The sequence below is a fragment of the Capricornis sumatraensis genome, chromosome 5 (assembly GCF_032405125.1).
Source record: "Capricornis sumatraensis isolate serow.1 chromosome 5, serow.2, whole genome shotgun sequence".
In the NCBI taxonomy this organism is placed as follows: Eukaryota; Metazoa; Chordata; class Mammalia; order Artiodactyla; family Bovidae; genus Capricornis; species Capricornis sumatraensis.
The window spans coordinates 85,707,325-85,733,702 of record NC_091073.1 but is presented as its reverse complement, the minus strand read 5'-3'; the positions used below and the strand labels follow the sequence as shown (position 1 = coordinate 85,733,702).

General features: G+C 38.9%; 2 protein-coding genes across 2 annotated transcripts in view; one reads left to right on the top strand and one right to left on the bottom strand.

The window, feature by feature from the left end:
• Positions 1–210: 210 nt before the first annotated feature.
• Positions 211–2,204, bottom strand: MPLKIP (M-phase specific PLK1 interacting protein). Its single transcript, XM_068973346.1, has 2 exons — positions 1,822–2,204; positions 211–873 (listed from the first exon to the last, which is right to left on the bottom strand). The coding sequence occupies exons 1-2, from the start codon at positions 2,158–2,160 to the stop codon at positions 673–675; spliced, it is 540 nt and encodes a 179-aa protein (XP_068829447.1). The 5' UTR covers positions 2,161–2,204; the 3' UTR covers positions 211–672.
• A 399-nt stretch (positions 2,205–2,603) lies between these two features.
• SUGCT (succinyl-CoA:glutarate-CoA transferase) overlaps positions 2,604–26,378 on the top strand; it is a 766,325-nt gene continuing 742,550 nt past the window's right edge. Inside the window, exons 1-5 of the mRNA XM_068972899.1 lie at positions 2,604–2,728; positions 13,896–13,947; positions 14,591–14,664; positions 19,916–20,001; positions 20,555–20,605. Coding sequence (XP_068829000.1) covers positions 2,629–2,728; positions 13,896–13,947; positions 14,591–14,664; positions 19,916–20,001; positions 20,555–20,605 — 363 coding nt within the window. The 5' untranslated portion in view covers positions 2,604–2,628. The remainder of the gene's footprint in view (positions 2,729–13,895; positions 13,948–14,590; positions 14,665–19,915; positions 20,002–20,554; positions 20,606–26,378) is intronic.

Sequence of the window (26,378 nt, the reverse complement as noted above, 5' to 3'; positions counted from 1 at the left end):
AAATAGGTCCATCCTTGCTTTTTTAAGTTAAAGGAGTATAAAGGCTAGAAATAGTTTTAAATTTAAGCTTAAGTGGGTTTCTCTTAACTTTTTCTACCAAGTTTCAATGCATTTTTACAAAAGCATTACATAAAATATGGACACAAAACAATGGTTATAATATGAATAGAAATTTTTTTTTATTCTTTTCCTTTACTCCCTTTCCCTATGAACAAATATATAGACCTGTCTACAGCACAAAGTATGGTCTATCTATTTTCAAAAGCAGTATCCAAAATATATACTTATGAATTCTAACTATGTGATTACAAATCATTATTTTAATAATTCTTTTTTAGCATATGACAAAAGCACAATATAGCTAGAAAGACAAACTGCTTTATTTTAAAACATTGGAAAAAAACATTAAAAGGCAAATGTCCATTATATAACCAAGAATGTTAAGCATTTGGAAAATGTCAATCTTCTAAATTGTGGTAGGCACTTCCAGAGAGCTAAATATTGCAAATTATCCTACCATGTCTTCTGTAATACCAAAAATACTTGATATGATGAAACACACAACTAATTACCCAATCAAAGTCACCATGTTAGGTTTCAATTTAATTACAAGTAAAAGTTTTGTCCAAGATGTTCCTGACACATGAAGCGTCCAGCTGAATTTCAGAAATGTTAACAAAAGTATCTTCCTTTTTTGCCTGTGAATGTTTGCGTATTGCTGTATTGTTGGCTTATATCCACTACAGATACTGGTTCTAGGCCAGCCCAAGGGTCTTCAAGCATTGAAGGCTTGAAATAACTCTCCAACTCATTAGACATTCTCTTTTCTCTACCACGCCCTGATCCAAATGGTGTAGATGTCCTTGGAGAACCCTTTAGGAAAAAAATCATTTGTTAAAGACATTTAGCAGAAGTAAGAGTGGAACTTTTTCTTTAGCGGCTAGTGGGGGTCACACTGCTAGTTAAAAGTTATGTCTTGAACCCAGTTATGTTCAGTTTCAAAGTCCATGCTTCTTTTAATCTAGTGTTTTTAAAAAGTAAACCAATTTGATATACTTATTAATAATTTTATGCCCACTGTCAGTTCAAATCCTTTTGGATTTCTAATGTGATAACTTTGCCAAATGAAAAATTGATGATGAAATAACTGTAGTTTTCTCAGTTGTTTCCCTAGTTTTTCTGGAGGCAAATTAAAACTTTTTTTACCCTACAGCTTCAAAATTTCTAACCTTTCCCATCTCATTAGCTCCACACTCAAAGAGGTGTTTTGGTTTAGCATAAAGTTGGAAAACTACTAAGCACATTTAAGTTGTACACCACAGAATCCTAGAAACACTACAAAGACTTGGAGTAGAAGCCAGTGTATTCGGAAAACCAAGGTCAAAAAAAAAAAAAAAAGTGGAAGAAGAAAAGAAAAAGGTGCCAACAGTAGGGAGATGGCACTAGCCTGTAGCTCTAGAGAGACAAGGTCTACACTAGGGATTCATTCACTATTTTTCCCCCTCGGAGAGCGAGGACTCGGCATAGTCTACTGCAACCAACGGGCCATGCCCCTGACAAAGGAGAGGGAATTAGGGAAACCTGCTGTGCACAAGCGGCACTGTACTGGTGAAAAAGCAGGAGGGCTCCAGAAACAAGTCGGGCTCTGCCACTTTGTAGAGCATTTCAAAGAAAGCTACACTTCTCTGAGCCTCAGTTTATTCATCGGCAACACAGGGCTAACGACAGTATCCCACCTCATAGAGAAGCAAAGTAATCCACGTAAAGGGAGTACCACGCCTGCCATACAGTAAGAGCTCGGCAAACGCTGGCTATTATTACCTGGGGGTGGGTCTGCTGCTGCCCTGGGGAGTAGCCGAATTGCTGCTGGGACCCCGCGGGGGACTTGGAGTAGTTGCCAGGGTAGCCGCCAGGGGACGGAGACCCGAACCGGCCCCCAGGGAAGCTGCCGCCGTGTCGCGGAGAGAGGCCGCTCCCGTAGGGCCTAGATCGGGGCCCGTACGGCGGCGTGTGGTGTGGACTCCCGTACCCGTCCCGCGGGGATGGCGGCCGCGGTCCGCCTCCGCTCGGGGTACCCCGGAAGCTGCTCCCGTTACCCCAACCTCCTACACCCGGGCCGGGGTAAGGAGGAGTCGGGGGTCGAAAATTCTGTCGCTGCATCTCAGCGGACGACGACAAGGATCTCACTGGCGCGTTCTCCTGCCGGAACTGTCGCGAGCAACCTTTCACTTATACTTGGCGGTCCATCACCAAAACACTCCTCCGTCCTCCAGCATAATATAGCACATTGGTTCCGGCCCCACAAAGGTTCCGCTAGGGGGGTGGGATAAGTAGGTTATCGAATTGGGTACAGATTGAGTTAAGTGAAGGAAGGAGGGGGGAAAATGGATAAAGGAAAGGCCAAACACCGGGGAAGCCCCAGCAATGGCCTTTGAAGTCTCGCGGGCTTTGGTTGGGACTGACCCACCGACTAGACGCCTGCCCAGAGCTGGGTGGGTGGTTCGGAGGGCTCGGCCCGCCCCTCCCACCTGGTGCCGGGAGAGGGCTGAGTTGTCCGCGGGCGCCCCCAGTGGCCGCGCGAGTGCGGAGTTCTCCACTCCGGGAGCCAGGATTTGTGAGCGGCGCGCAATGCTGGCATCGCTGGCGAGGGTCGCGGCTCTGCGGAGAACCTGCCTTTTCTCCCGCCGGGGCGGCGGGACGGGGCTATGGACCGGCCGCCCGCAGTCAGGTACCCTCCGAAACTCGGTCCAGGCGGCGAAAGAGACCCCAGTCCCAGCCTTCCCACTCAGGCGGCAATCTGAGCAGAGAGCGCTGCGCTTTCCTGTAGTATCCGCTGACCCCGTCGCCTGCCCTCTGACCTTTCGCGTCTCCCCAGCGCCCTGGCTCCACGATCGCCGGGTGGTCACCCTGCCCGACGTCCGGGTCCCGCTCCGGCCCCCGCGCGGTCCTACGGGCGGACTCGCCTTTCTCCCTTACTCATCCCTCCTCGCCTCCCATGTTTAAATAACTTGGAAAACGTACCCCCCACCCCCACCCCCGCAACCAGCTGCATTTCAGAAAGGATTTCAGACTGCGTCTTTAAATAACTCGGGGGTGAGGCTGTGTTCGCAGATGCCGGATTTTATTCCCTTCCTTGTTCTTGTTAAATGCAATCGAGTAAGGGAGGTGGTTAGGAAGCAGAGATGCTGATTTTCAAAACGAACATTTGTCCAGAGCTCTTAAAATAATGGCCATTACACAGACCTTTGGTTATAAAGAAAAATGTGATCATTCAAGAAATGACCCCTAAGGTATAAACACACCTTTGAACCGAAGACCTGGCTCAGAATTTTATTTAGAAGATGAAATTTGGATTTATTTCAGTTTTCTGAAACTGTCTTGACTCCCCTTCGAATTTGGGGATGAAAGTCTACGGTGAGCCTTGAAATCAGCTTGTAGGAAAAAGAATCTTAGAGAATTTTAGGACTCATTTAATCATAGCCTAATGGATAGCGTGGACCTGTGCCTTTCAGCCTATGAACATTCTTGCAGCTTCCACTCCTTACCGTCCGTTTGACGTATTCTGTGGCATGTGGCAAGCTGAAGAATGTGTTTTCTTAGCTTCTATCCTTGATGATTGGAGAAACACACAGTTTTTTTGCCATTGTTTGAGAGAATTTTGTTCTTCAGTTCTCGTTTAGACACAAGTTGTAGAATCAATCAAGGCAGGGTAATCGCGTTGAGGCTTTGTGATGCAATTAAGTGTTGAGGATCCTGCCAGATTACCTTCTTTAAACATACTTCTATCCTAGTGACTTCCCTGGTGGCTCAGACGGTAAATCATCCGCCTACAATGCGGGAGACCCATCCCCGGGTCATCTGGAGAAGGCAATGACATCCCACTCCAGTACTCTTGCCTGGAAAATCCCATGGACAGAGGAGCCTGGTAGGCTACAGTCCATGGGGTTGCAAAGAGTCGGACACAACTGAGCGACTTCGCTTTCTTTCTTTCGCTGTCCTGTCCAGAAATTCACCTTTCTGGACATTGTCTTTGGCGCTTAGTTTAATGTCTGGTAATTGGGGTCTCAGATATTGAATGAATGAGTGGGTCACATCATAACCCACATGAGTGGGTTAGTGAGTCTCACTTGTAAACACCACGTTTAATGTCATCAACCAGTCTACCTCTTGGTGGGAGGGCGCAGAGAAATGAGGGTGGCAGGGACCAAAATTACCTTTGTTAATATTTAAATAATTAGCAAATGATTTGTTGAATTGAGTGATGTACTGTAAGTTGTCCTTTTACTTGGCTTGTACTTCTGGAATGTTCTTCCCTGTAGCGATATCTTGCTATCTTCCACACATAAGAGCTTGTATTAGAAACAAGAAATAAAGTGTGAAATTTTTGACCAGTAGATTATGTATGACATTGTGCTCTTCATTATGTTTTCAGGTATTAATATATAGGAGGAGTGAGGGAGAGCACATTCTTAATTGTATGAAAACTGCAGATTCCACTTGAATCACTTCTGAGTATAGGCAATTTGCCTTTTTGCAGATGAGAAAGATTGTCCAAGAGAAATTAAGTGACTGAAACGGGAATCTAACTTCTTGTTCATGGAGTCGAAGAATGGAATCCACGGACATGCAGACACTCATGGTAGCAAGCAAATAGGATTTATCAGAAAGGAGGAAAGTACAAAGCTCTCAGCATAGACACTGGGGGTGGGGGGTATTAAAGAGTCCCTAAAAAGGTGGGGATTACATAGTCTTATATCTTTACCAGTATTAATCTGTACATTTTTGGTTGGCTCCTGTCCTTAAAATACATCGTTTTTGATCAATCAATTTAAAGGTCAAAGTGTTTAACTTAACATCTGTATGGCTTCATAATATGTATTTCATAGCATAGTTTTTTAGATATTTAGGGATTAGTAGATATAACTTTAGTTGTGAACATTTGTAAATGTAGCTAGAGTCTTCACAGGTGTTAACTTGGGGTTTGCAGTCTGACTGCCTGAGCTGATGGGTCTGAGGTCCCAAGACGCATATTTCAATTTGTTTATATGGTGGTGATTTCGGGGGAAGAGAAGTGTAGGAAGTTTTAAGTTGCATTACCTGGAAATAGAAAAGTGAAGTGGGATGATGTATGTGAGAGTATGGTGGCTGCCCCATGAATGAAGTTGGAATCCTGTGAGGAGAAAAGGGCACTTTAACATTTGTGTGAGTAACACAAGTGTTGTTCTGGCAAAAAGAGAAGTGTAGAACTGTTCAGGGAGGACCACCTTTAGAAAACAGGATCCCAAATTGGATAGTGCATTTATTGAAGACACTATTAATGGCTAGGTGATGTCTTCAAGTGACATTGTACTCAGAGGACATCAACAAGCAAAGTGTTAAGGAACTTTCTCAGTACCTATGAAGTATATGGGGATCCCCAAAATAATTGGTTAACTTTTTGATGATGCATGTTTTACAAGTTTTACATTAATGCAAGTAAGAGTACCACAAATTTAAGTGTAAGTGAAAATGGGAACTTGTCTATTTCTATAAGACAGAGAATCTTTATTGAGGTTACCAAAGTTTTTTTAAGTGTTTTTTTCAGTAGATTAAAAACAATTTTTTTTTGGTAGAGCCTTTTTGAGAGCATATGGCTTCGTGCTTGAAGGAGGAATTGGGATTCCCAGAGCTGCTCGCTCTGTCCCCTCTATCTGCCTCCTTGAAAAGACACCTCTGGGTACCTCTGAGGAATTTCTAGGGCTCTCCAGAAAGGATTTGAAACCCAATATGTTTGGTAGGCGTCAGGTATTAACAAGTGCTGAAAACGTAAACACATTGGTTAGTTTTTACTCCTTATTACCAAGGAGTGAATATTTTCATGTTTCTGCATGGTCGGGGTTTTCTACGCCAAGAAAACTAGAACTTGGGTTAAAGGGCAAGCCTTGGAAGTTAAAAGATGACTGAAATGATTGTTAGAGAGCTTCCAGGAAATTTATGTTTGTATTTCAAAGGGGTATAAAACTCAGGGCCTTGGATACTTTCCCAAGATTGAGATTGTTAACCTAGTGAAGTTTATCTTTCCCCCTGGAGACATTTATTTACATTCTAGAGAGTCAGAGTCCAGGGACCATCCCCCTTTCTTCCTGAGGAGAATTTGCTTACTTTAGGGCGATTAGCTGTCTCTGCTTTTTGGGGGGAAGGTGCAGTGCGAGCAGCTGTTCCATACAAACTGGTTGGTTTATAATTTGGGGGACCTTTCCTGGGGCTCAGTCCTTGTATGTGCCAGTGAAGTCTACCAGCTCTCATTATGACTCCTGTAACTTATTAGTTGCGGAGAAAATGGTGCATTTCTTGATGTAAGAAATAATAACTCTGATCTCTGCTTCAGAAACCACGGTTTTGAATAAGTATGGAGATTAAAGACCATGTATTTTTAATGAAAGCACTTCTTAGGACAGGAGAGTGTATTTAATAGTTTCTATGTTAGAAATGTTTGTTCCAATTTTAGTATATGTGCTCCTGAAGTTAGTCCTGGAAATGTTTGTTCAGGTATCTCTCTCAGGATCTGCAGAGGATTGATTCCAGGATTCCCGCCCCCTTGGATACCAAAATCCAAGGATGCTCAAGTTCCTTACTATATAAAATGGTTTGGTATTTGCATATAACCACTTGTTCTGTGTGTACCTTATAATACCAAATGCAAAGTAAATAATATGTAAATAGTTGTCAATACAATGTAACTGCTCTGTAAATAGTTGTGGGAGGCATATTCAAGCTTTGCTCTTTGGAATTTTTTTCTTCCCAATATTTTCAATCCACCATTGGTTGACTCTGTAGTTGAGGAACCCATGGATGGGGGGTGGGGGTGGAGCTACTGTGATATAGTATTCCCTGACGCCTTTCAGATTATCTCTGTTTTCCTCTTCTCTTGTTAGCTGTTTAGCTGTTCCATGTTAAAGACTGTCAATAGTAGAAAAGTAAATGCATCTCTAGGATATGATTAGCTCATTCATTAATAGGATGAGGTATGCATTGAACACAGTGGATCTCTTAACTATCACTTATGTAATGTTCTCATTGATTAAGCAGGTGTTGGAAGCAACTTGTTCTTGTCTCTGAGAGCCAAACTACTGTTAATGATCTTCTTTTCAATTCTAAGCATGTTTCCATTGTTCTAGTCAAGCATAGGTGAAATGTTTTATACATACGTATTTCTTTTTGATTAATATTCTTCACCCATGTGTAATATGTGTTAATGCATTAAGTCACTTATAAAAATTTTTATTGAATATAATAAAATTGTTGACAGAATACTTTGACATGAAGAAAAATGTTAAAAGAATGTAATTATTCTTTTCCAGATACAATTTTTTGTTTTAAAATGAGTGAATAAAATTTTAATGTCACTAGAATTTGTATCTTTGTGTTTTATACTCATAAAAGGTTAATATTCTTACTATACGAAGAATCCATACAGATCAATAAGGAAAAGATAAATGTGCCTGTAGACATATGGGCCAACAAGAAGAATACATTATTTACAAGAGAAGATACATAAAAAGAGGAAGTATAAAAAGCAGTGTTATTTCTTGTCAGTAAGTAAATGAAAATTAAAATGGTAGTAACATGCAAATTTTTAGCTGTTGAATTTACAACAAACAAGTAAACAAAATGCTCCCAAAACTAAGCCATTGTGGGTTATGGGAGATAGTGGAGAACATTGTTTTCCACAGCTGATGCTGGTATATATTAGTACTGCTTTTCTGGTGGGCAGTTTGATAGTAGGTATGAAAAGTTTGAATGAATTTACAACATGAACATGGCTAGGCCACCTTAAGACCTGCCTCTGTCCTTGGAAACATGCTCCTCATTGTGCCTTCTTAACCACCACCCCCTCCAACCTCTAAAAGGCTTAGAGAATAATTTTTATCTTTACTACTTAGAGAGACATCCCTGGGAGGGTTCCATAGCACTTCACAGAAAGTATCCTAAGTTCTTCTAGACATCTCCTGCTCTTCAGAATGACTTACTGGAAGCTGTTGAAAACAAATCAAATCAGAAGACAATTTTCTTCTTACATGTATCTGTCTGCTCACTTCGCTCAGGCTGTCCCTTCCCTTTCCATCCATTCCTCCTGTTTTATTTGCAGTTCGTCTGTAAAATAGGGTTCTGTTCCCTTTTTGGGTTCAAAATAGGCTCATCACATTCACCATCTAACACTGGCCCCCGTTCCCAGCCTCCCACACCTCACACACACACATTTTCTTCTTTTCTGTGATAATTCTAATGCCCCTCCAGTACCTGTGATGGTGTTTTGCTGGTTGTCCCCTGGAATGGATGTCTTTCCCTGATTCGCACAGAGGTCTTCCCTTTGGTCAGTCTTCTTCCGGAAGAAAGCCACGTCATCTACACGGTGAAGTTCAGGGGTCTCATGGGTTTGTGGGCATTCACATTCTGTAGTTGATAACTGTCATTTGCTCCACGAGTTCCTGGTTCAGCCACTTGTAGGACCATTAAAGAGGCCTCGACCCTGAAGCTTTTTTCTCTGGCTTCCTGACTTTCGGTTGTGAATCCTATAACTTGATTATTTATAAGGTCTCTAAGTTAGTATCATTTTCTACACTTCTGTGTTCCAGTCTATACTAGTGTTCTTTCTCCTAAATGACTTTTGATTAGCAATGCATTGCATATGTTAAGTTCATATTAAAAATTTTTTTATCACAAATAAATTTTATAGTAAGAACTAAGGTGAGGGTAAGACCTGTAACATGTGAGGAATATGCTTTCCTTTTACCCAGTGTGAGAAGACTTGTCATAAAAGAAGGCTTATTTGTAGGTCTTATTTGATCAGTTTTGGGGAAAAATATGTATGGAAGCTTAAGATCTGGAAATTGATTTCTTTAAAATGATTCATTGATTTCTTACAAAAGTCTTAATGTATCTCAGTTTGATGACTGCTGGTAGCAGTGAAGCAACCTACCCCTGAAACAGACTTCTAACTTCTTGGCTTGGATGCTCTACATTCGCTTAGAGTATACTACCATTTTTCTTCCGCCCATGCCTAGTTTCTTCATTGGTCAGGAAAGGCTAGATGGGGCTGTGGTGCAGATTAGCCCACAGTCACTGCAGTAGGACTGTAGAAGCCTGGAGGACCGAATGGGATGTTTTTAAGGATTAGGGCTGGAATTAAGCTTATATTGCTTCTGTTTATATGTTATTGGCCAGACCCCAGGCATTTGGCCCCAATCTAATTGCAAGAGAAGCTGGGAAGTGAGAAGAGCAGAGGGATTAGGGATTAGCACCCACTGGTACTTTGGTTGTGTAATGCTTTACCTATCATTTGGTAGCCCTTTATTTCTAGTCTTTTTGCATTTTTCTTCAAGTTTTCATTAAAATAGTAGCATCCAGCAGTTTTAAAACCTCTTTGCTGTGGTGGATTCATGTCAATGTATGGCAAAACCAATACAGTATTATAAAGTAAAATAAAGTAAAAATAAAAATTAAAAAAAAAAAACAAACCTCTTTGATTGCAAATTCCACAGTAATAGCGGAGTCCTTGCAAGGGAAGGGCAGTTCTGAAGAAACTGAGTGTCAGTGAAGCATGACTTGTAAACTGTTACACGTTATTATCCATCTTTCTACTGTTTGCTCTGTGCTCAGTCACTTAGTTGTGTCTGACTCTTTGTGACCCCATGGACTGTAGCCTGCCAGGCTCCTCTGTCCATGGGATTTTCCAAGCAAAAATACTGGAGTGGGTTGCCATTTCCTCCTCCAGGGGGTCTTCTCAACCCAGGAATCGAACCCATGTTTCCTGTGGTTTCTGCACTGCAGGTGGAGTCTTTACTGCTGAACCGAATTGTTTCTTAATTGCCTCATAACTTGAGTGTCACTTCCACACTATCTTTTTACAACTCGAAAATTTTAGTTTCCCTGGAATGTTTTCCAGTGGATTCTGATTTTCTGAGTACTCTAAACCCCTAAAATTTCCTGCCAAATTATACTATTAGGAACAGAGAATTCCTTCAAGACTCAACCTGTGCTAGAAAGAAAATATCCTCCTAACTTTTCTAAATAAAGCTTGGAAGAGATATCCATCTACTGGCTCACTCCTAAGTTCTGGTAATGAACTTTTCTGTAAAAATATCAAATCAAGAAAGCCTTCTGATGGATATCACATGTTGTATTTGATAGCGATATTCGATCAGTTTGTTTTAGGACTTGACTTTTTTGTTAAATGTCTCAGTAGTTGGCTAGTACAGTGGGAGAGAGATGTCATGGTTGCTGCCACACAAATGAGCCACTTGTGTGGGCATCTGTCAATTATATCTGCTCTGGTGTTCAAATTTATTTGTGTCATGGAAACCTAGGGCCAAATACCAGAGGAGTCCTAGAAGCAACTCTGGCAAGCATAAATTTGATGGCAGCTTCATTATAATTATATTTCTTTGCATGGTTACTCAGCTGTATCAGCATAATAGCTTTTCATCCTTGAGGCCAAATAAGATAGAGTGATACACAAGCTGCTCACTATATCTCAACAAATTACGTTATAATAGATGCTCTTTTCAACTGTTTTTCACCCTGTAATCAGACTATTCTGGTCTTTTATAAGGAGGCAAAATATGGCTGTAGATATCTTTTTAAAGTATAGAGAATTGAGAATAATATTATTTTCTGTTCCTTAAAATAATCATGAGTCATGTGATTGCTTTCAAATCTGGATTATCTACTTTAATAGGTATTGGGACTGTATATTACATTGGTGATGATGATGATAACAACAATTGTTGGTATTTAGTGAGCATTTACTATATGCCAGGAAGTGTACTTTGTGTGTGCCTGCACAAAGTCGGTTCAGTCATATCTGACTCTTTGCAGCCCCATGGACTATAGCCTGCCAGGTCCTTCTGTCCATGAGATTCTCCAGGCAAGAATACTGAAAGGTTGCCATGCCCTCCTCCAGGAGATCTTTCCGACCCAGATATCAAACCCAAGTCTCTATGTCTCCTGCATTGGCAGGTGGGTTCTTCACCACTGATACCACTGGGAAGCCCACATATAACATTTCACTTAATCTTTGCAAACTCTATGATGTAGGTGTTTCAAATGAGGAAATTGAAACAGAGAAATGTTTACCTTGGTCAAGGTCACTAGGATAGTAAGTAGTGAAGCAGAGAATTAAATTCAGTCTCTAAGGTTTACGGTCTTAACTGTATAAAACTCATTAATTGATTGTGACTTAAATATGCTTTAGGGGATTCTCTGGTGGCTCAGACGGTAAAGTGTCTGCCCGCAATGCAGGAGACCCAGGTTCGATCCCCAGGTCAGGAAGATCCCCTGGAGCAGGAAATGGCAACCCATTCCAGTACTCTTGCCTAGAAAATTCCATGGATGGAGGAGCCTGGTGGGCTATAGTCCATGGGGTCGCAAAGAGTTGGACATGACTGAGCGACTTCACTTTCACTTTAAATATGCTTTAGAAGTCCTTTTTGGTTATCTTCACAGATCATAAAAGTAAAATGCTATTGGCTAATGTTAAATGAATTCATTTAAAAGTTTTTGCATCATTATGTAAAATTTTACTAATTTATTATGGTTGTGAGTTGACATTGGTAGTGAAATATAAACTTCTCTTTATAGATTTATGATGAGATGAGATTTATGAATTGAAGAGATCTCTAAATATATTTCCTGCTTCATTTGAAAAAAAAGCAGGGGCCCCCAAAGAGATGAGTACAGAAGACTCATATTTTTGGAGTGTAATGGACAATAATTGCTTGTCAGTTCATTCCTAATGATATCAAAATATCTTATCATATTTAAGATCTTTTTCTATGTTTTAATTTCTCTAAAATATCTTGTTTCTCTCTCAGTTTGTTCTTTATGTTTTCACTTTTTCTTTTTTTCCCCTGATTTAAGAATTAAGCAAAATTATAGAAATAAGTAACTTAGCTAGTGAAAGTGTTCCATAAAATCTTACCCCAAGATTTAGCCAAGAGTAGAACTTTATGAATGCTCCAGGTACCAACGTTATTATTATTATGATGTATGTTTACAAACATAGGCTCATATTATACATTCTATTCTACAACTTGAATTTTTAAAATTATTTGTTTATTTGGCCGTGGCACTGGGAGTCTCTAGTTGTGGCACAGTTGCTTTGCAGCATGTGAGATCCTAGTTCCCTGATCAGGAACTGAACCTGGTTCCGCTGCATTACAAGGTGAATTCTTAACTGCTGGACCACCGGGGAAGTCCCTGATTTATTTTTTAACTTAGGAATATATCTTGGTCAACTATATATGTCAGGGTATATAGATCTGTCTCCTTTTTTCTTAACATCGGCATGGTATTTTGTTATATGGATGTGCCAGTGCTTATTTAATATTTCACATGTTGGTGGATTTCTGCATTGTTTTGAATATTTTGCTTCAGTATTAAAAAAACAGTGAGACAATTCACAATAGAAGATACATGAATGGCCTATTGTTACATGAAAAGATTTTGAATAGCATTAATCATCAAAGGAATGCAGATTAAAGCCTCAGAGAAACATCATATACCCATTAGAATGGCTAACATTAAAAAGATTAACAAGGGACTTTTCTGGTAGTCCAGTGGTTAAGACTCAGGTCCCATTGCAAGGGACCAGTTTGCTTCCTGGTCAGGGAACTAGATCCTGCATGCTGCAAGGAAGATTGAAGAGCCCATGTGCTACAGCTGAGACCCAGTGCAGCCAAATAAATAAATTTAAACAAGATTAACAATACTTAGGGTTTTGAAGATGTGGAGCTTCTAGAACTCACATGTATTATTATTGTACAGTCACTTTGGAAAGCTGTTTGGCAGTTTCTTAGAAAGTTAAGCATAACCTTACCATATTACCCAGCCATTCCCCTAGGTATTTACTCAAGAGAAATGAAAACATGTCCAACAAAGACTTGTACATGAATGTTCATAGCAGCTTGATCCACTGGAACTTAAAAAACTGGAGCTTATTCAGTAGGTTAGAAAGGATAAAGAAAAATATATATCCATAGAACAGGATATTACTTATAAAAATTCAACAACATGGATGAGTCTCAATATCATTATGCTGAATGGAAGAAGCCAGGCAAAAAAGGGTATATGCTGTATTATTTTAGTTAGATAATATTTTAGAAAATGCAGATTAAACTGTAGTGACAGAAAGCAGATCAGTGGTTGCCTGAGGTTGGGAATGGAGGGAAAGGTAGTTTGCAAAGGGCAGGTGGAAACTTTCAGGTGATGGAAAGTTCTATTTGTGAGTTTGGAAAATGTGTAATGACATGTATCCATCATTATGGTATCATACACAGTATTTTCAGTGTCCTAAAGATCCTCTGTGCTCAGCCTCTGCAACCCTCTCTCCTCCAACTTTTTATTTTTCATTAGACAAACTATTTTACGTGTAGCTTTGGACTTTATTAAATGGGGAATAATCTGGTGTTAGAGGCTTTAAAATTTTTACAGATTGATAAATTGGATTGGTCAAGGGTTCTGTGTTATACACAGTTCCCTTTAGTAATCTGAAGGAAAATTTATTTATTTATTTGGTAGTAATAGAGAGTGCTTTCAGAATATGAAGAACTCTGCATTCAGTTCAGTTCAGTCGCTCAGTCATGTCTAACTCTTTGCAACCCTATGAGCTGCAGCATGCCAGGCCTCCCTGTCCAACACCAACTCCTGGAGCCCATCAAAACTCATGTCCAGTGAATGGGTGATGCCATCCAACCATCTCATCCTCTGTCATCCCCTTCTCCTCCTGCCTTCAATCTTTCCCAGCATCAGGGTCTTTTCAAATGAGTCAGCTCTTTGCATCAGGTGGCCAAATTATGCATTATTCCTTCCTAAAATTAGTAATCAATTATCTTCAAATATTTTCTCTGTTTTGCCAGATACTGACAATGTGAAGCCATTGGAGGGTGTAAAGATTCTGGATCTAACGAGGTGTGTATTGGTTTATCTATGTTTTGGTGATTGAGTTTTCCCCTTCTCTAAAAAAGCATTTGTTTCTTGGATTATAAGAGGGTGCTTGTAAGCTTATCATTGAAATTTTGGAAAGAGAAATCAAGGGTATTTCCTATAATTTCATTATTCTAAAGACAATTCATATATTTATACATTTCTTTCGAATCTGCGTATCTATTTATACTTTAAAAAATGAAACTATATTGAAATTATAGGTTTATTCACATTTTAAGCATTATGTTATATTTTGGCTATTTTTACTATGTCATTCAAAATTCAACAAAAATATATGATAATATTTTATTATGTAGTTGTCACCTAATTACTTAGTCATCCCCTGGATGTTTTTCTAGTATAAAGTAGACTCCCTTGTACATAAATCTTGGCCTTAGAAAATCTTTCAATTTCTTCTTTAGGGTAGAATTATGGAAGTGGAATTACTGCATCAAAGGGAATATACTTTTTAAAGCTCTTGATATATATGGCCAAATCACTTTTATAACAGTTTTAATTCTTACAAACATTATATGAGCTTGTCTGTGTTGATGGACCATTAAGAAACAAATAAATATAAAAATCTTAAAGATGGTAATGAATTTATTTATCACTGTTAACATTGTAGAGTACTGGCGGGACCTTTTGCTACTATGAATTTAGGAGATCTTGGAGCAGAAGTTATAAAAGTGGAAAGACCAGGTAAAACTACTATTCTCTTTAAAACATAGAAACAAGCTAATAAATATTTTTAGTAGTTCTTTAAATATCCATGTACCTGTATGTGGGATGAGGAAAGAATTGAAATGAAATGATTATTTTTCTTCTCCATTCTTTATTTTCCTCTGAACCTATACTAAAGTTAGATCTCTTTCCACTCTTTACATGCCAAGGGTTGAGCCCTAAGCCAGTTTCTGTAAGCCTCTGTTAGAAACACCAGGGCTTCCCTGCTGGCTCAGATGGTTAAGAATCCGCTTGCAATGGGGGAGACCTGGGTTCGATCCCTGGGTTGCAAAGATCCCCAGGAGGAGGGCATGGCGACTTACTCCCGTATTGTTGCCTGGAGAATCCCCATGGACAGAGGAGCCTGGTGGGTTACAGTACATGGGGTCACAAAGAGTTGGACATGACTGAGCGACTAAGCACATTGGTAGAAACTCACATGCAGTGTGATAACAGTGATGTTAATGACGTTTAGTGCTGGGCACAGTTCTAAGCACTTTGCCTATATTAATTTATTCAATCTTTACAACAACCTGTCACCTGTTATTATTCCTAGATTATAAATAAGAACACAGAGACCCTGAGAGATGAAGGGATTTATGCACGGTCACACAGCTAGTAAGGAATGTTGAGACATTCATCTCTGATCCTGGTCCCCCTGCGCCCCACACAAGAATTGCTGCTGAGACTGAGGTTAGAGTGAGCCTGGCCACTTTCCCTCACTGTGGGATGAAGGGGAGCCAGGGACCAGGGGAAGGGAAGAGGGGAAAAATAGGTTGTAGAAGAAGGAGGAAGGAAAGGAATCAAAGTCCTTCCAAAAGGAACCCAAATACCCCAAGCTAAGTCATTATTTTCTATTTCTAATAAAAGAAACATTTTCCCATTTCAAACTTTTAAATATTTTGAGGGAAAAACACTGAAGCTAAGATGAATTCTTTGCTTTTATGTTTTTCATCTGACAACTTTCCTTTCTTCTCTTCCCTTTGTCCACCAAACAAACCTATACTGGGTGCATAATTCTCACTCTTATTTGGTGCCTTCTCAACTCTTTGATGTTTAATTCATGTTGCTGTTGATGAAGCTACTTAGAAAAGTGTCATATTACGTTCCCTTTCTCTCTAATAAGCACTTAAACCAAGAGTCCACGTTCTCTGCATTATCTCACAAACAGCTTGTTTTGGAAGGTTTCAAAAATCAGCGTTATTATTTATCTTTCAAGATCTGATGCTGGGACTTCCCTGGTGGTCTGATAGTCAGGATTCTGTGCTTCTATTGCAGGGGGCACTGGTTTGATCCCTGGTCCAGGAACTAAGATTCCATATCCCACATGCCATGTACCATGGCAAAAAAAAAATTCTGATGCTTATGGATTTGGAACAGAATTCCCAAATCAATGAAAATGGTCCAGCCTTCTTGAATAGTGTGCATGTTTCTATCAGACCCATAAGAGACTAGATTGCAATTACGTCAACATATGAATTCACTGTAAGTGATTAAACACTATAAAGGTGAATACCTGATCTGGAAGATTCAACTTTCTGCTAATTCTTCTTAGGAGGCCCAAGCAGTTAGCAGAAGATTCTCTGATCAGCATGAGAAATATTATATATTTTATATTACATTTTTCTGACCCTGTCTTTGTCAGGCTCCAGGTGATAGAAGAGCCTGGTAAATCCTGCTTTCCAGAGACTGTGCTTCATTTATCCAGTCCGTGATATTTATTGCTTTTGGTCATTGCTGGATACATGCTGAATAATGTTCACTTTCTAGCTGAACGTGTTTTTTTCTTTCTTTGTTAAACAGTTACCACAAAACTTCTAATTACCACATTGCAGTCCAGTTTCAATGCCACCTGCTTTCTAATTTCAGCCATGGGGTCATCCACTTACAGGCAGAATAGTCGATCTGATTTCTCTTGCTGTTTCCCTTGGTCTCTAGGTTAAATATTTGTACAGTTGGCCGTTTGTGTCTGGCTGGCTGAGTCTGTGGACTCGTGTACTTCAACGATCTGTGGTTGGTAGAACATGGGGTGCTGTACCTGTGGGCATAGAGGGCCATTTGCAGGACTTGAGCATCTGCCGTTTTGGAATCCTCGTTGGTGCTGGAACCCTTGAGGATAATGAAGGAATGACTGTATTTTTATTAATTTTAGAAATCACTCTTCCCTATTTGTGTAGACCTGTTTCTCCTTTGTTATTTTTTCCCTTTCCACCCTGGGGGACCCTTTCCTTATTTAGAACTTTATTAAGTCCCATAGCTACACACTAGGCATCAAACTTTTTTCCTAGCAGGTGTTCGTTACTCTTTTCCTAACTAATTTCTCTCTTTCCTTTAACCCTTCTGCTCAGTACATTTTAATGTTCATATATTTTGTTTTTTTCTGAGATAATTATTCAACAGATATGAGGGTAAAGTGATTTGGCAGTATTTTCAAATTTTAGTGGAGAGTTAGTCTTTTTTAGTGTCCACTTCTCCAGTTCTTAAATTAAATTTGGTTGGTGGCTTAGACGGTAAAGAATCTGCCTGCAGTGCAGGAGATCTGAGTTTGATCCCTGGGTTGGGAAGATCCTCTGGATGAGGGAATGGCTACCCACTCCTGTGTTCTTGCATGGAGAATTCCATGGACAGAGGAACCAGGCAGGCTACAGTCCATGGGGTCACAAAGAGTCGGACATGACTGAGCAACTAGCACTTTCACATTTCCACTTTCTCTAGTTCTTGAATTAAATTTGATTGTAGTTTTCTGATTTGGGACTTAGATTATTCTTACTTGAGTAATTAAAGAACATATCAAGCTTAAGTGTATTTTTTTCGAGTTTGTTAGTGAATGTAAGCTGTATGCCGATAGGGTAACCTAAATGAGTGAAGTAGGCTGGGCATCAAATGATGCTGCTGTTATTTCAAAGTTGTCTTTACTTACTGCTGTGTCTGCTCTACAGAGAGTGGTGCTTGTGACCTAGTAGGCACCCAATAAATCTTTGCTGAATGAATGAATATTTTGAAATATCATTTTAAAAAAGAAGTCTGAATTTTTATCTACTGCTTCTGGATTTTGAAATCATGGCAGATAGTTAAAAACTTTAAATAGTGTGTGGGTCAAATAAAACATGTTTCTCAAATTGCTAGTTTTACAAGCTTGTGACCTTTAACCTTTCATGTGCCATCAGTACTCCCTTTCTGCTTCCCTTAAACCCTGGTTTATATACTAGGGATTATATACTAGGGATGGGCTTTCCTGGTGTCTCAGTGGTAAAGAGTCTACCTGTAATGCAGGAGATGTGGGTTTGATCCCTGGGTTGGGAAGATCCCCTGGAGAAGGAAATAGTAACCCACTTCAGTATTCTTGCCTGGGAAATCCCATGGACAGAGGAGCCTGATTGGCTGCAGTCCATGGGCTTGCAAGAGAGTTGGATAAGACTTAGCAACTCAACAACAACAACAACAACATACACTAGGGACAGGTCCGGTAGGGAAGCCATGTGTGTGTGCATGCTTGACTGCTTCAGTTGTGTTTAACTCTGTGCAACCCCAAGAACTATAGACCGTCAGACTCCTCTGTCCATGAGATTGTCCAGACAAAAATACTGGAGTGGGTTGCAGTGCCCTCCTACAGGGTATCTTCCTGACCTAGGGATCAAACCTACATCTCCTCCATTGCGGGCAGATTTTTTTAAACCAATGAGCCACTGGGGAAGCCCTCCAGGAAAGCCATATGGGCCTCCAATTTAGATTTCTGACATTATCTCCACCCAAGAGATGAATGTGATCATTTAAAATAAGCTAATTTTAACCTTATCTTGATGTTGCTTCCTTAAAAAATTTTTTTTCTTAATGTATTGAGACCTTCAGATAAATAGAAGTGGCTGGACTGTCTCCTGACTCTGGGAGGTCCTGGCTGGTCTTGGAGATTCATATTCACACATACCTTTTCCATGAAGACTCTAATAGACTCTAATAGTAATAGACTCTGGTCTATTACTGGGAGGTTGTTTTTGTGGAGGTTGTTTTTGTGGACTCTTGCACTTTGTTTTTTCCCCTGATGTTTTGAACATGTGTTCAGTTTGATACTTAGCATTTATTGCTTTGTGTTGTTTCCAGTTCATCCCCAGTTAGAACTAATGCTTCTTTTCTCCTCTTGTTCTCTCCCCTTCTCTTGTGAGGTTTTTTCCTTTTTGTTTTTCTTTTTAAATCAAGGAGTCTATCATTTAGCTTCTGTTTTGTTTTCTAAAAGGCTGTGTCTGTTTTTCTTTATCAGTTTCAGTGGGTAAAGTTTAATGGCCTAATAAATTAACTATATCATTTAAATGAGATTAGAATTTAAACTTTAGCCCATACCCACAAATTATCTCTTATTGGAGGGGCTAGTTATACTTAGGTAGTGATTAGTTTCTAATATCTATATTTAATTGAACTTAAAAATTTTTAAATTTAAGTGATACTAATTTGTGCCTATTACTTGTTAATTCACCTTCTCGTTTCCATCTACATTGTTTGCTTTTTGTGCAAAGAAAATTTTTTTCTATAACTCTATAGTGTTGTCTTTGAATCAAACACAAGTACTTTTCAGGTCATTTGAAGTAGATGTCTCAAAGAAAATACCCTATTTTTGATGGTTTTAACCATTTTACTTTGAAGCAAGACCTTGATAACTAAAATTTTATTCTAAGCTAGTATTTTAAATTATTTACATTTGCTACTCAGTTGCTTATTTTGCTTTTTCTGATTTATTACTGTAGGATTTAAAAAATAGATTGATTTATTTATCATTATTTTATACCCAGCCTCAAATACCACTTTATAGGGACTTGCTTATCATTTTCCTGATTCAAATTATATATAACAAAAAATCCTTTACAGACCTAACACTTTGCACATTTAATGCCAAAAACACTGAAAGAGCTGACTTGTTTGTTGAATTAGGAGAGTTATTTTTTCCCTTCAAACTTGCTGTTTATGTATTTTAAGACTGGCATTTGGGTATTCTGTTCTGGATTTTTACTTTCAGGGTTGGGTTTTAGTGAAAGAAGTTATGGGAGGATTTAGTGATTTACATGAACAGGGAAGGAATTTGGGCAGTTCTAACAAGCTCCCATGGCTCCTTTAGGTTGCTAATTCCACTGCACTAAGCTGATCTTCGTAGTTGTCTGTGAACGTAGGAATGAGTAAATTTGTTGGTTTGAAATGTCTCATGATGTTCCAAGGTTAAAATAGCTGATACTGTTATTTTCAGGAGCTGGTGATGATACGCGAACTTGGGGTCCACCTTTTGTGGGGACAGAAAGTACTTATTTTCTCAGTGTTAACCGAAATAAAAAAGTAAGAATATTACCCCCTTTTCGCTTTCTTTCCATAATCCTCTTGTAGTAACAAAACTTTTGATAGCATTGTGGCTCATTTATTTCTACTCTTTTTTTGTAGATCTAAGTAATATTTTCAAGAAGTGACATTTTATTCTATTCATTTGCCAGTTACCAAACAGAAACAGTAGACCTTTTTATTTTCCTTTTCTACTAACTTAAAGCATATTGTGAGAATTTATAATGATTTTGAATAGAAATAATTTTATTAAGGAGAGAAATCACTTGATTGTTTTATGTTTGTTATTCTTTTGGAGATTGCGTATTGTCTATATTTGGAATCATTATTTGAAATTATTTTATTGTAGTCCTTGCTATCATTTTAACATATCCAGATTGCAAATAAAATCAGTAAAAATGATTTAAATGTTTCATTCTGAGGAAAATACATTTATTTTAAGAAGAGAATTGATGATATGAATGGCTCTCTTACTGAACTGTCAGTAATTTTTCTTTATCATAAAGAAAAATCTTTGTGATATTATTTTAATATGCTTATTTTTAATTTTTAGAGTATAGCTGTTAATATCAAGGATCCAAAAGGGGTGAAAATCGTCAAAGAGGTACAGTATGCTCTGTAGAAGGCACCTTACCCCCTGGGTTGTAATTAGGGATTTGAATATCAGAGTAAAAGTGTTTGAAACATGATTTTGTTGGCAGTCTGAAATTTTGCTATAGATGTCTTTGAAGAGTTCATTGCTGTTCAGTCGCTCAGTCTTGTTGGACTCCTTGTGAACCCATGGACAGCAGCACGCCAGGCTTCCCTGTCCTTCATCTCCTGGAGCTTGCTCAAATCTCATCCTCTGTCGTCCCCTTCTCCTCCTGTCTTCTTAGCCAACTTTCTAACTAGTTGGCTTTTCACATCAGGTAGCCAAAGTATTGAAGTTTCAGCTTCAGCATCAGTCCTTCCAATGAATATTCAGGACTGATTTCCTTTAGGATTGATTGCTTTGATCTCCTTGCAGTCCAAGAGTTTAACTGCTTTTACAGTAAATATAACTTGCTTTATAATTTCTGGTATATTGTGTATGACATTTCTCCATGGTGTCAGAGTGTTTAGTTATGGTACTATTGTCTATTGACTTAGTGCCTGCTTTGCATCAGATCTTAGGCCTGGGCACTTTGCTAATATTCTTTTCTTAAATCTTCATAATTTGCTTTGTAAATGACATATTATAGCCTCATTTTCACAAGAGGCAAAATGGGTCTCAAGGGGCTTGAATGATTGTCTGAAGATCACAGAACTAATAAAGGGACGAGCTGAAAGTTGAACCCTGGATCTACATCACTGTAGAGCCCAATCTTTTTCTAACATTTATTCAGATGGTTAATGCGTCCAGACCTGATCTTGGGATCTTTCCTTGAGGGGACAGGGAAGCCAAGTGATTAGGGGCATACCTTAGTATTCTCTTCTAGGATTTAAATCCTGCCTTCTTAATTGCTAGCCATGTGACTTCAACAGGTTACTTAACTTCTTTATGTATCAGTTCCCTTATTTGTAAAATGAGGGCAATAATAACTACTTTTTAAAAAGTTTTTATTTTATATTTATATGGCTGAGTGGCAGGTGGGATCTTAGTTCCCTGAACACGGATCAAACCTGTGACCCATGCAGTGGAAGCGCAGAGTCTTAATCACTGGTCTGCCAGAGAAGTCCAATAATACCCACTTCTTAGGGTTGTTAGAATTGAATGAATATATATAAAATGTATAGAAGGGTGTCTGCCATAGTTAGCACTCATTAAACATTAGCTTTTCATTCCAATCACAAAAAAAGACAACGCCAAAGAATGCTCAAACTACCGCACAATTGCACTCATCTCACACGCTAGTAAAGTAATGCTCAAAATTCTCCAAGTCAGGCTTTAACAGTACTTGAACTGTGAACTTCCAGGTGTTCAAGCTGGATTTAGAAAAGGCAGAGGAACCAGAGATCAAATTGCCAACATCCACTGGATCATCAAAGAAGCAAGAGAGTTCCAGAAAAACATCTACTTCTGCTTTATTAACTATGCCAAAGCCTTTGACTGTGTGGATTCCAACAAACTGTGGAAAATTCTTAAAGATATGGAAATATCAGATCACCTTACCTGCCTCCTGAGATCTATATGCAGGTCAAGAAGCAACAGTTAGAACAGTTGGAACAACAGATTGGTTGCAGATTGGGAAAGGAGTCCGTTAAGGATGTATATCGTCACCCTGCTTATTTAACATATATGCAGAGTACATCCTGCGAAATTGCAGGCTGAATGATGCACAGGCTGGAATCAAGTTTGTCGGGAGAAATATCAATAACCTCAGATACACAGATGACAGCACCCTATGGCAGAGAGTAAAGAAGAACTAAAGAGCCTCTTGATGAAAGTGAAAGAGGAGAGTGAAAATGTTGGGTTAAAACTCAACATTCAGAAAACGAAGATCATGGCATCTGTCCCATCACATCTTGGCAAATAGATAGGGAAACAATGGAAACAGTGAAAAACTTTATTTTGGGGGCTCCAAAATCACTGCAGATGGTGACTGTAGCCATGAAATTAAAAGATGCTCCTTGGAAGAAAAGCTATGACCAACCTAGACAGCATATTACAAAGTAGAGACATTATTTTGCCAACAAAGTTCCATCTAGTCAAAGCTATGGTGTTTTGAGTAGTCATGTATGGATGTGAGAGTTGGACTATAAAGAAAGTGCGGAAGAATTGATGGTTTTGAATTGAGGTGTTGGAGAAGTCTCTCGAGAGTCCCTTGGACTGCAGGGAGATCAAACCTGTCAATCCTAAAGGAAATCAGTCCTGAATATTCATTGGAAGGACTGATGCTGAAGCTGAAACTCCAAAACTTTGGGCACCTAATGCAAAGAGCAGACTCATTGGGAAAGATCCTGATGCTGGGAAAGATTGAAGGCAGGAGGGGAAGGGGATGACAGAGAATGAGATGGTTGGATGGCATCACTGACTCAATGGGCATGAGTTTGAGCAAGCTCCAGGAGTTTCTGATGGACATGGAAGCCTGGTGTGCTGCAGTCCATCAGGTTGCAAAGAGTTGGACACGACTGAGTGACTAAAGTGACTTACTGAAAGAATATTCTGATGTTTTATCCTGAATAGTGAAGATTTCAGACTTGATTTAAAAAGTACTTTACAAGTTCATGAAGGTTATTCATCTACAGTGTTAGATGTGCTTTTTCCATCTAAAGTGTTAGATGGAATTCATAGCTCTTGCTCTCAAGACATCAGTGTACATTAGAGTATTTTAGACCTACATGTATGATTCTAAGCAAAAGAAATGAATTTGCTGAGGTGTCTTTCTCACTCTCTTTGGATACTGCCTATGTCTTTCAGCATACTGTGATAGGTTTAAATTGTAACTTTATGGGCAGGGTTTGTCTTCAGATCTGATTGATAACAATGAAGAACATTTCAAGTAATTAAACTTAAATAGATTTTTTTGGGTCTTAAATCTATTGCTTTCAGCTAGTTATACTGTTCATAAGTTTTATGTCCGTGTTGTGAGTATGAATCATGGCCAGTAGAGCAGTGTCATGGGTCTTATTTTCCCCCAAAATCTTATCAGGAAAAGTTCAAACATACAGAAAAATTGCAGGAATAGTACAATGAATTCTTAAAATTTGTTTTCAATTGGTGAATGACAGCTTTTATTTTTTTTCTCTCCTCTTTAATCCAAATTCCTTTTAAAAATTATTTGTTTTTAATTGGAGGATAATTGAGGAAGAGATGGTTGATAGCATCACCAGCTCAATGGACATGAACTTGTGCAAACTCTGAGAGACAGTGAGGGACAGGGAGGCCTGGTGTGGTATAGTCCATGGGGTTGCAAAGAGTCAGATATGTCTATGGACTGAACAAACACAACAAATGATTGCTTTATAATGCTGTGTTGGTTTCTGCCATACAGCAACTTGAATCAGCTGTAAGTATACATATGTCCCCTCCCTCTCGAACCTCCCTCCCGCCTCCATCCCACCTCTCTAAGTTGTCATAGAGCACCGAGTTGAGTTTCCTGTTTTATACAGCAGCTTCCGACTAGCTCTCTTATGTGAAACATTACCATATGTTTTACATATGGTAATATATGTTTCAGCGCTACTCTTTCAAGTCATCCCATCCTCTCCTTCTCCTTGTGGACTCTGTGTCCTCAAGTCTACTCTCCATCTCTGTCTCTATTCCTGCCCTGCAAACAGGTTCATCAGTACCATTTTTCTAGATTCCATATATATTTATTATGGAATTTTTATTCAGTATTTGTTTTTCTCTTTCTGACTTATTTCACTCTGTATAACAGGCGTTAGGTTCATCTACCTCACTAGAACTGACTCAAATTCATTCCTTTTTATGGCTGAGTAATATACCATTGTATATATGTACCAAACTTCTTTATTCATTCGTCTGTTGATGGACATCTAGATTGCTCCCAAGTCTTGTCTGTGGAAATAATGCTGCAGTGAACACTGGGGTACATGTGTCTTCCTCAATTATGACTTTCTCAGGGTATATGCCCAGTAGTGGGATTGCTGGGTCATATGGCAATGGCACCCCACTCCAGTACTCTTGCCTGGAAAATCCCATGGACAGAGGAGCCTGGTAGGCTGCAGTCCATGAGGTTGCTGAGTGGACACAACTGAGTGACTTCACTTTCAGTTTTCAGTTTTCACTTTTCACTTTCATGCATTGAAGAAGGAAATGGCAATCCACTCCAGTGTTCTTGCCTGGAGAATCCCAGGGATGAGGGAGCCTGGTGGGTTGCCGTCTATGGGGTCACACAGAGTCGGACACGACTGAAGTGACTTAGCAGCAGCAGCATGGTAGTTTTATTCCTAGTTTTTTAAAAGGAATCTCCATACTATATCAGATTATTTTTACTAACAGTGCAAGAGGGTTCCCTTTTCTCCACATCCTTTCCAGCATTTATTGTTTGTAGCTTTTTTTGGTGATGGCCATTCTGACTGGTGTGAGGTGATACCTCAGTGTAGTTTTGATTTGCATTTCAAAGTAAGTAGAAGACATCATGAAACTTTGCCTTTAAATCCTTCAGAAGATATCTCCTGGGGGCAGAGCTCAGGGATAGAGCATTTGATTGCAGAATACATCTCGTATGAGTAAGAACATCCTTGGACGTACATTTAAAATTTATTTTATGATTTTTTTAAACAGATAAATGTAGTTAAATTATTATCATTATTCCTCTTTATTCCTTGTCTTGCTCCTCCAATGTATTCCTAAATTATATCTAATGAAAACAACTCAGAATTAAGTATCTGGTATTTCAATTGATTTTAATTTTTTTTTTACTGTGAGTGGAAAGATTTTTTTTCCCCCGAAGGAATGAAAAAGATGATGGCTTCTCCAATGTACAAAATTGTGCTTTTTTTTTTATTGTGGGCAAAATTCTAGAATAGATTATTAGTTTATTTGTGAACACCTCAGAGAGGAAGAAGTGATCACCAGTAAAACTAGGACTAAGTTGTTTTTCCCTCTCACTTTATTCCATAGTAAATTCTTATATCAGGGAAATGTGATAAATGTTTGGTTTCCACTGAAGCAGTTGACTTGTATAAACCTTGTAGATAGTGTGGAGATCCATAAAACTCAGGGTGATTTCTGATGTGTCTGATTTCAGCACTGCACTGTTTAGAATTTTAACAAATGCCTTAGCTAATACTTTAGGGAACATACCTGTTCTTGAAATGAGTTCTCCCAAAACAGAGCGAGAAGGAGAATATGTCATATTGGCAGACTCACCAAGAATCAGTATCTAGAAAATAGCTAGTATACATTTATTTAAAAGAAATGTTTATAAAATGGAGAAAAGAAAAACTTACATGCTGTGTACTTTTCCAGGGATATTTTATCATTAAATATCATAATGCAAACATATTGAAATCTTGGGTAATAATAAAAGCTACTGGGGGACTTCTCTGGTGGTCCAGTGGCTAAGATTCTGCATTCCCAGTGCAGGGGCCTGACTTAGGGAACAAGATCCCACATGCTGCAACTAAGAGTTTGGATGCCACAACTAAAAAAGCCCACAGGTTGCAACAAAGAAAGAAGTTCCCATGTGCCGTAACTAAGATCTGGCTCAACCAAATAAATGAATAAATAAATATTTTTTAAAAAGTTACTGGGCCTCTTTATCTAAACTCAACTTTTCTGTATTTTTCTTATAACTTTATAGAGTCAGACTACTGACTCTTTTTAGAGCACAGCTCTTTTTAGCTTAATTTTTTTTTTCTATTGTTACACAAGTAATGTCTGTTTGTGGGCAAAAAGATTACTATTTTAGCATATAATATAAAATCTCTTTATGTCCTTGTATGCTCAT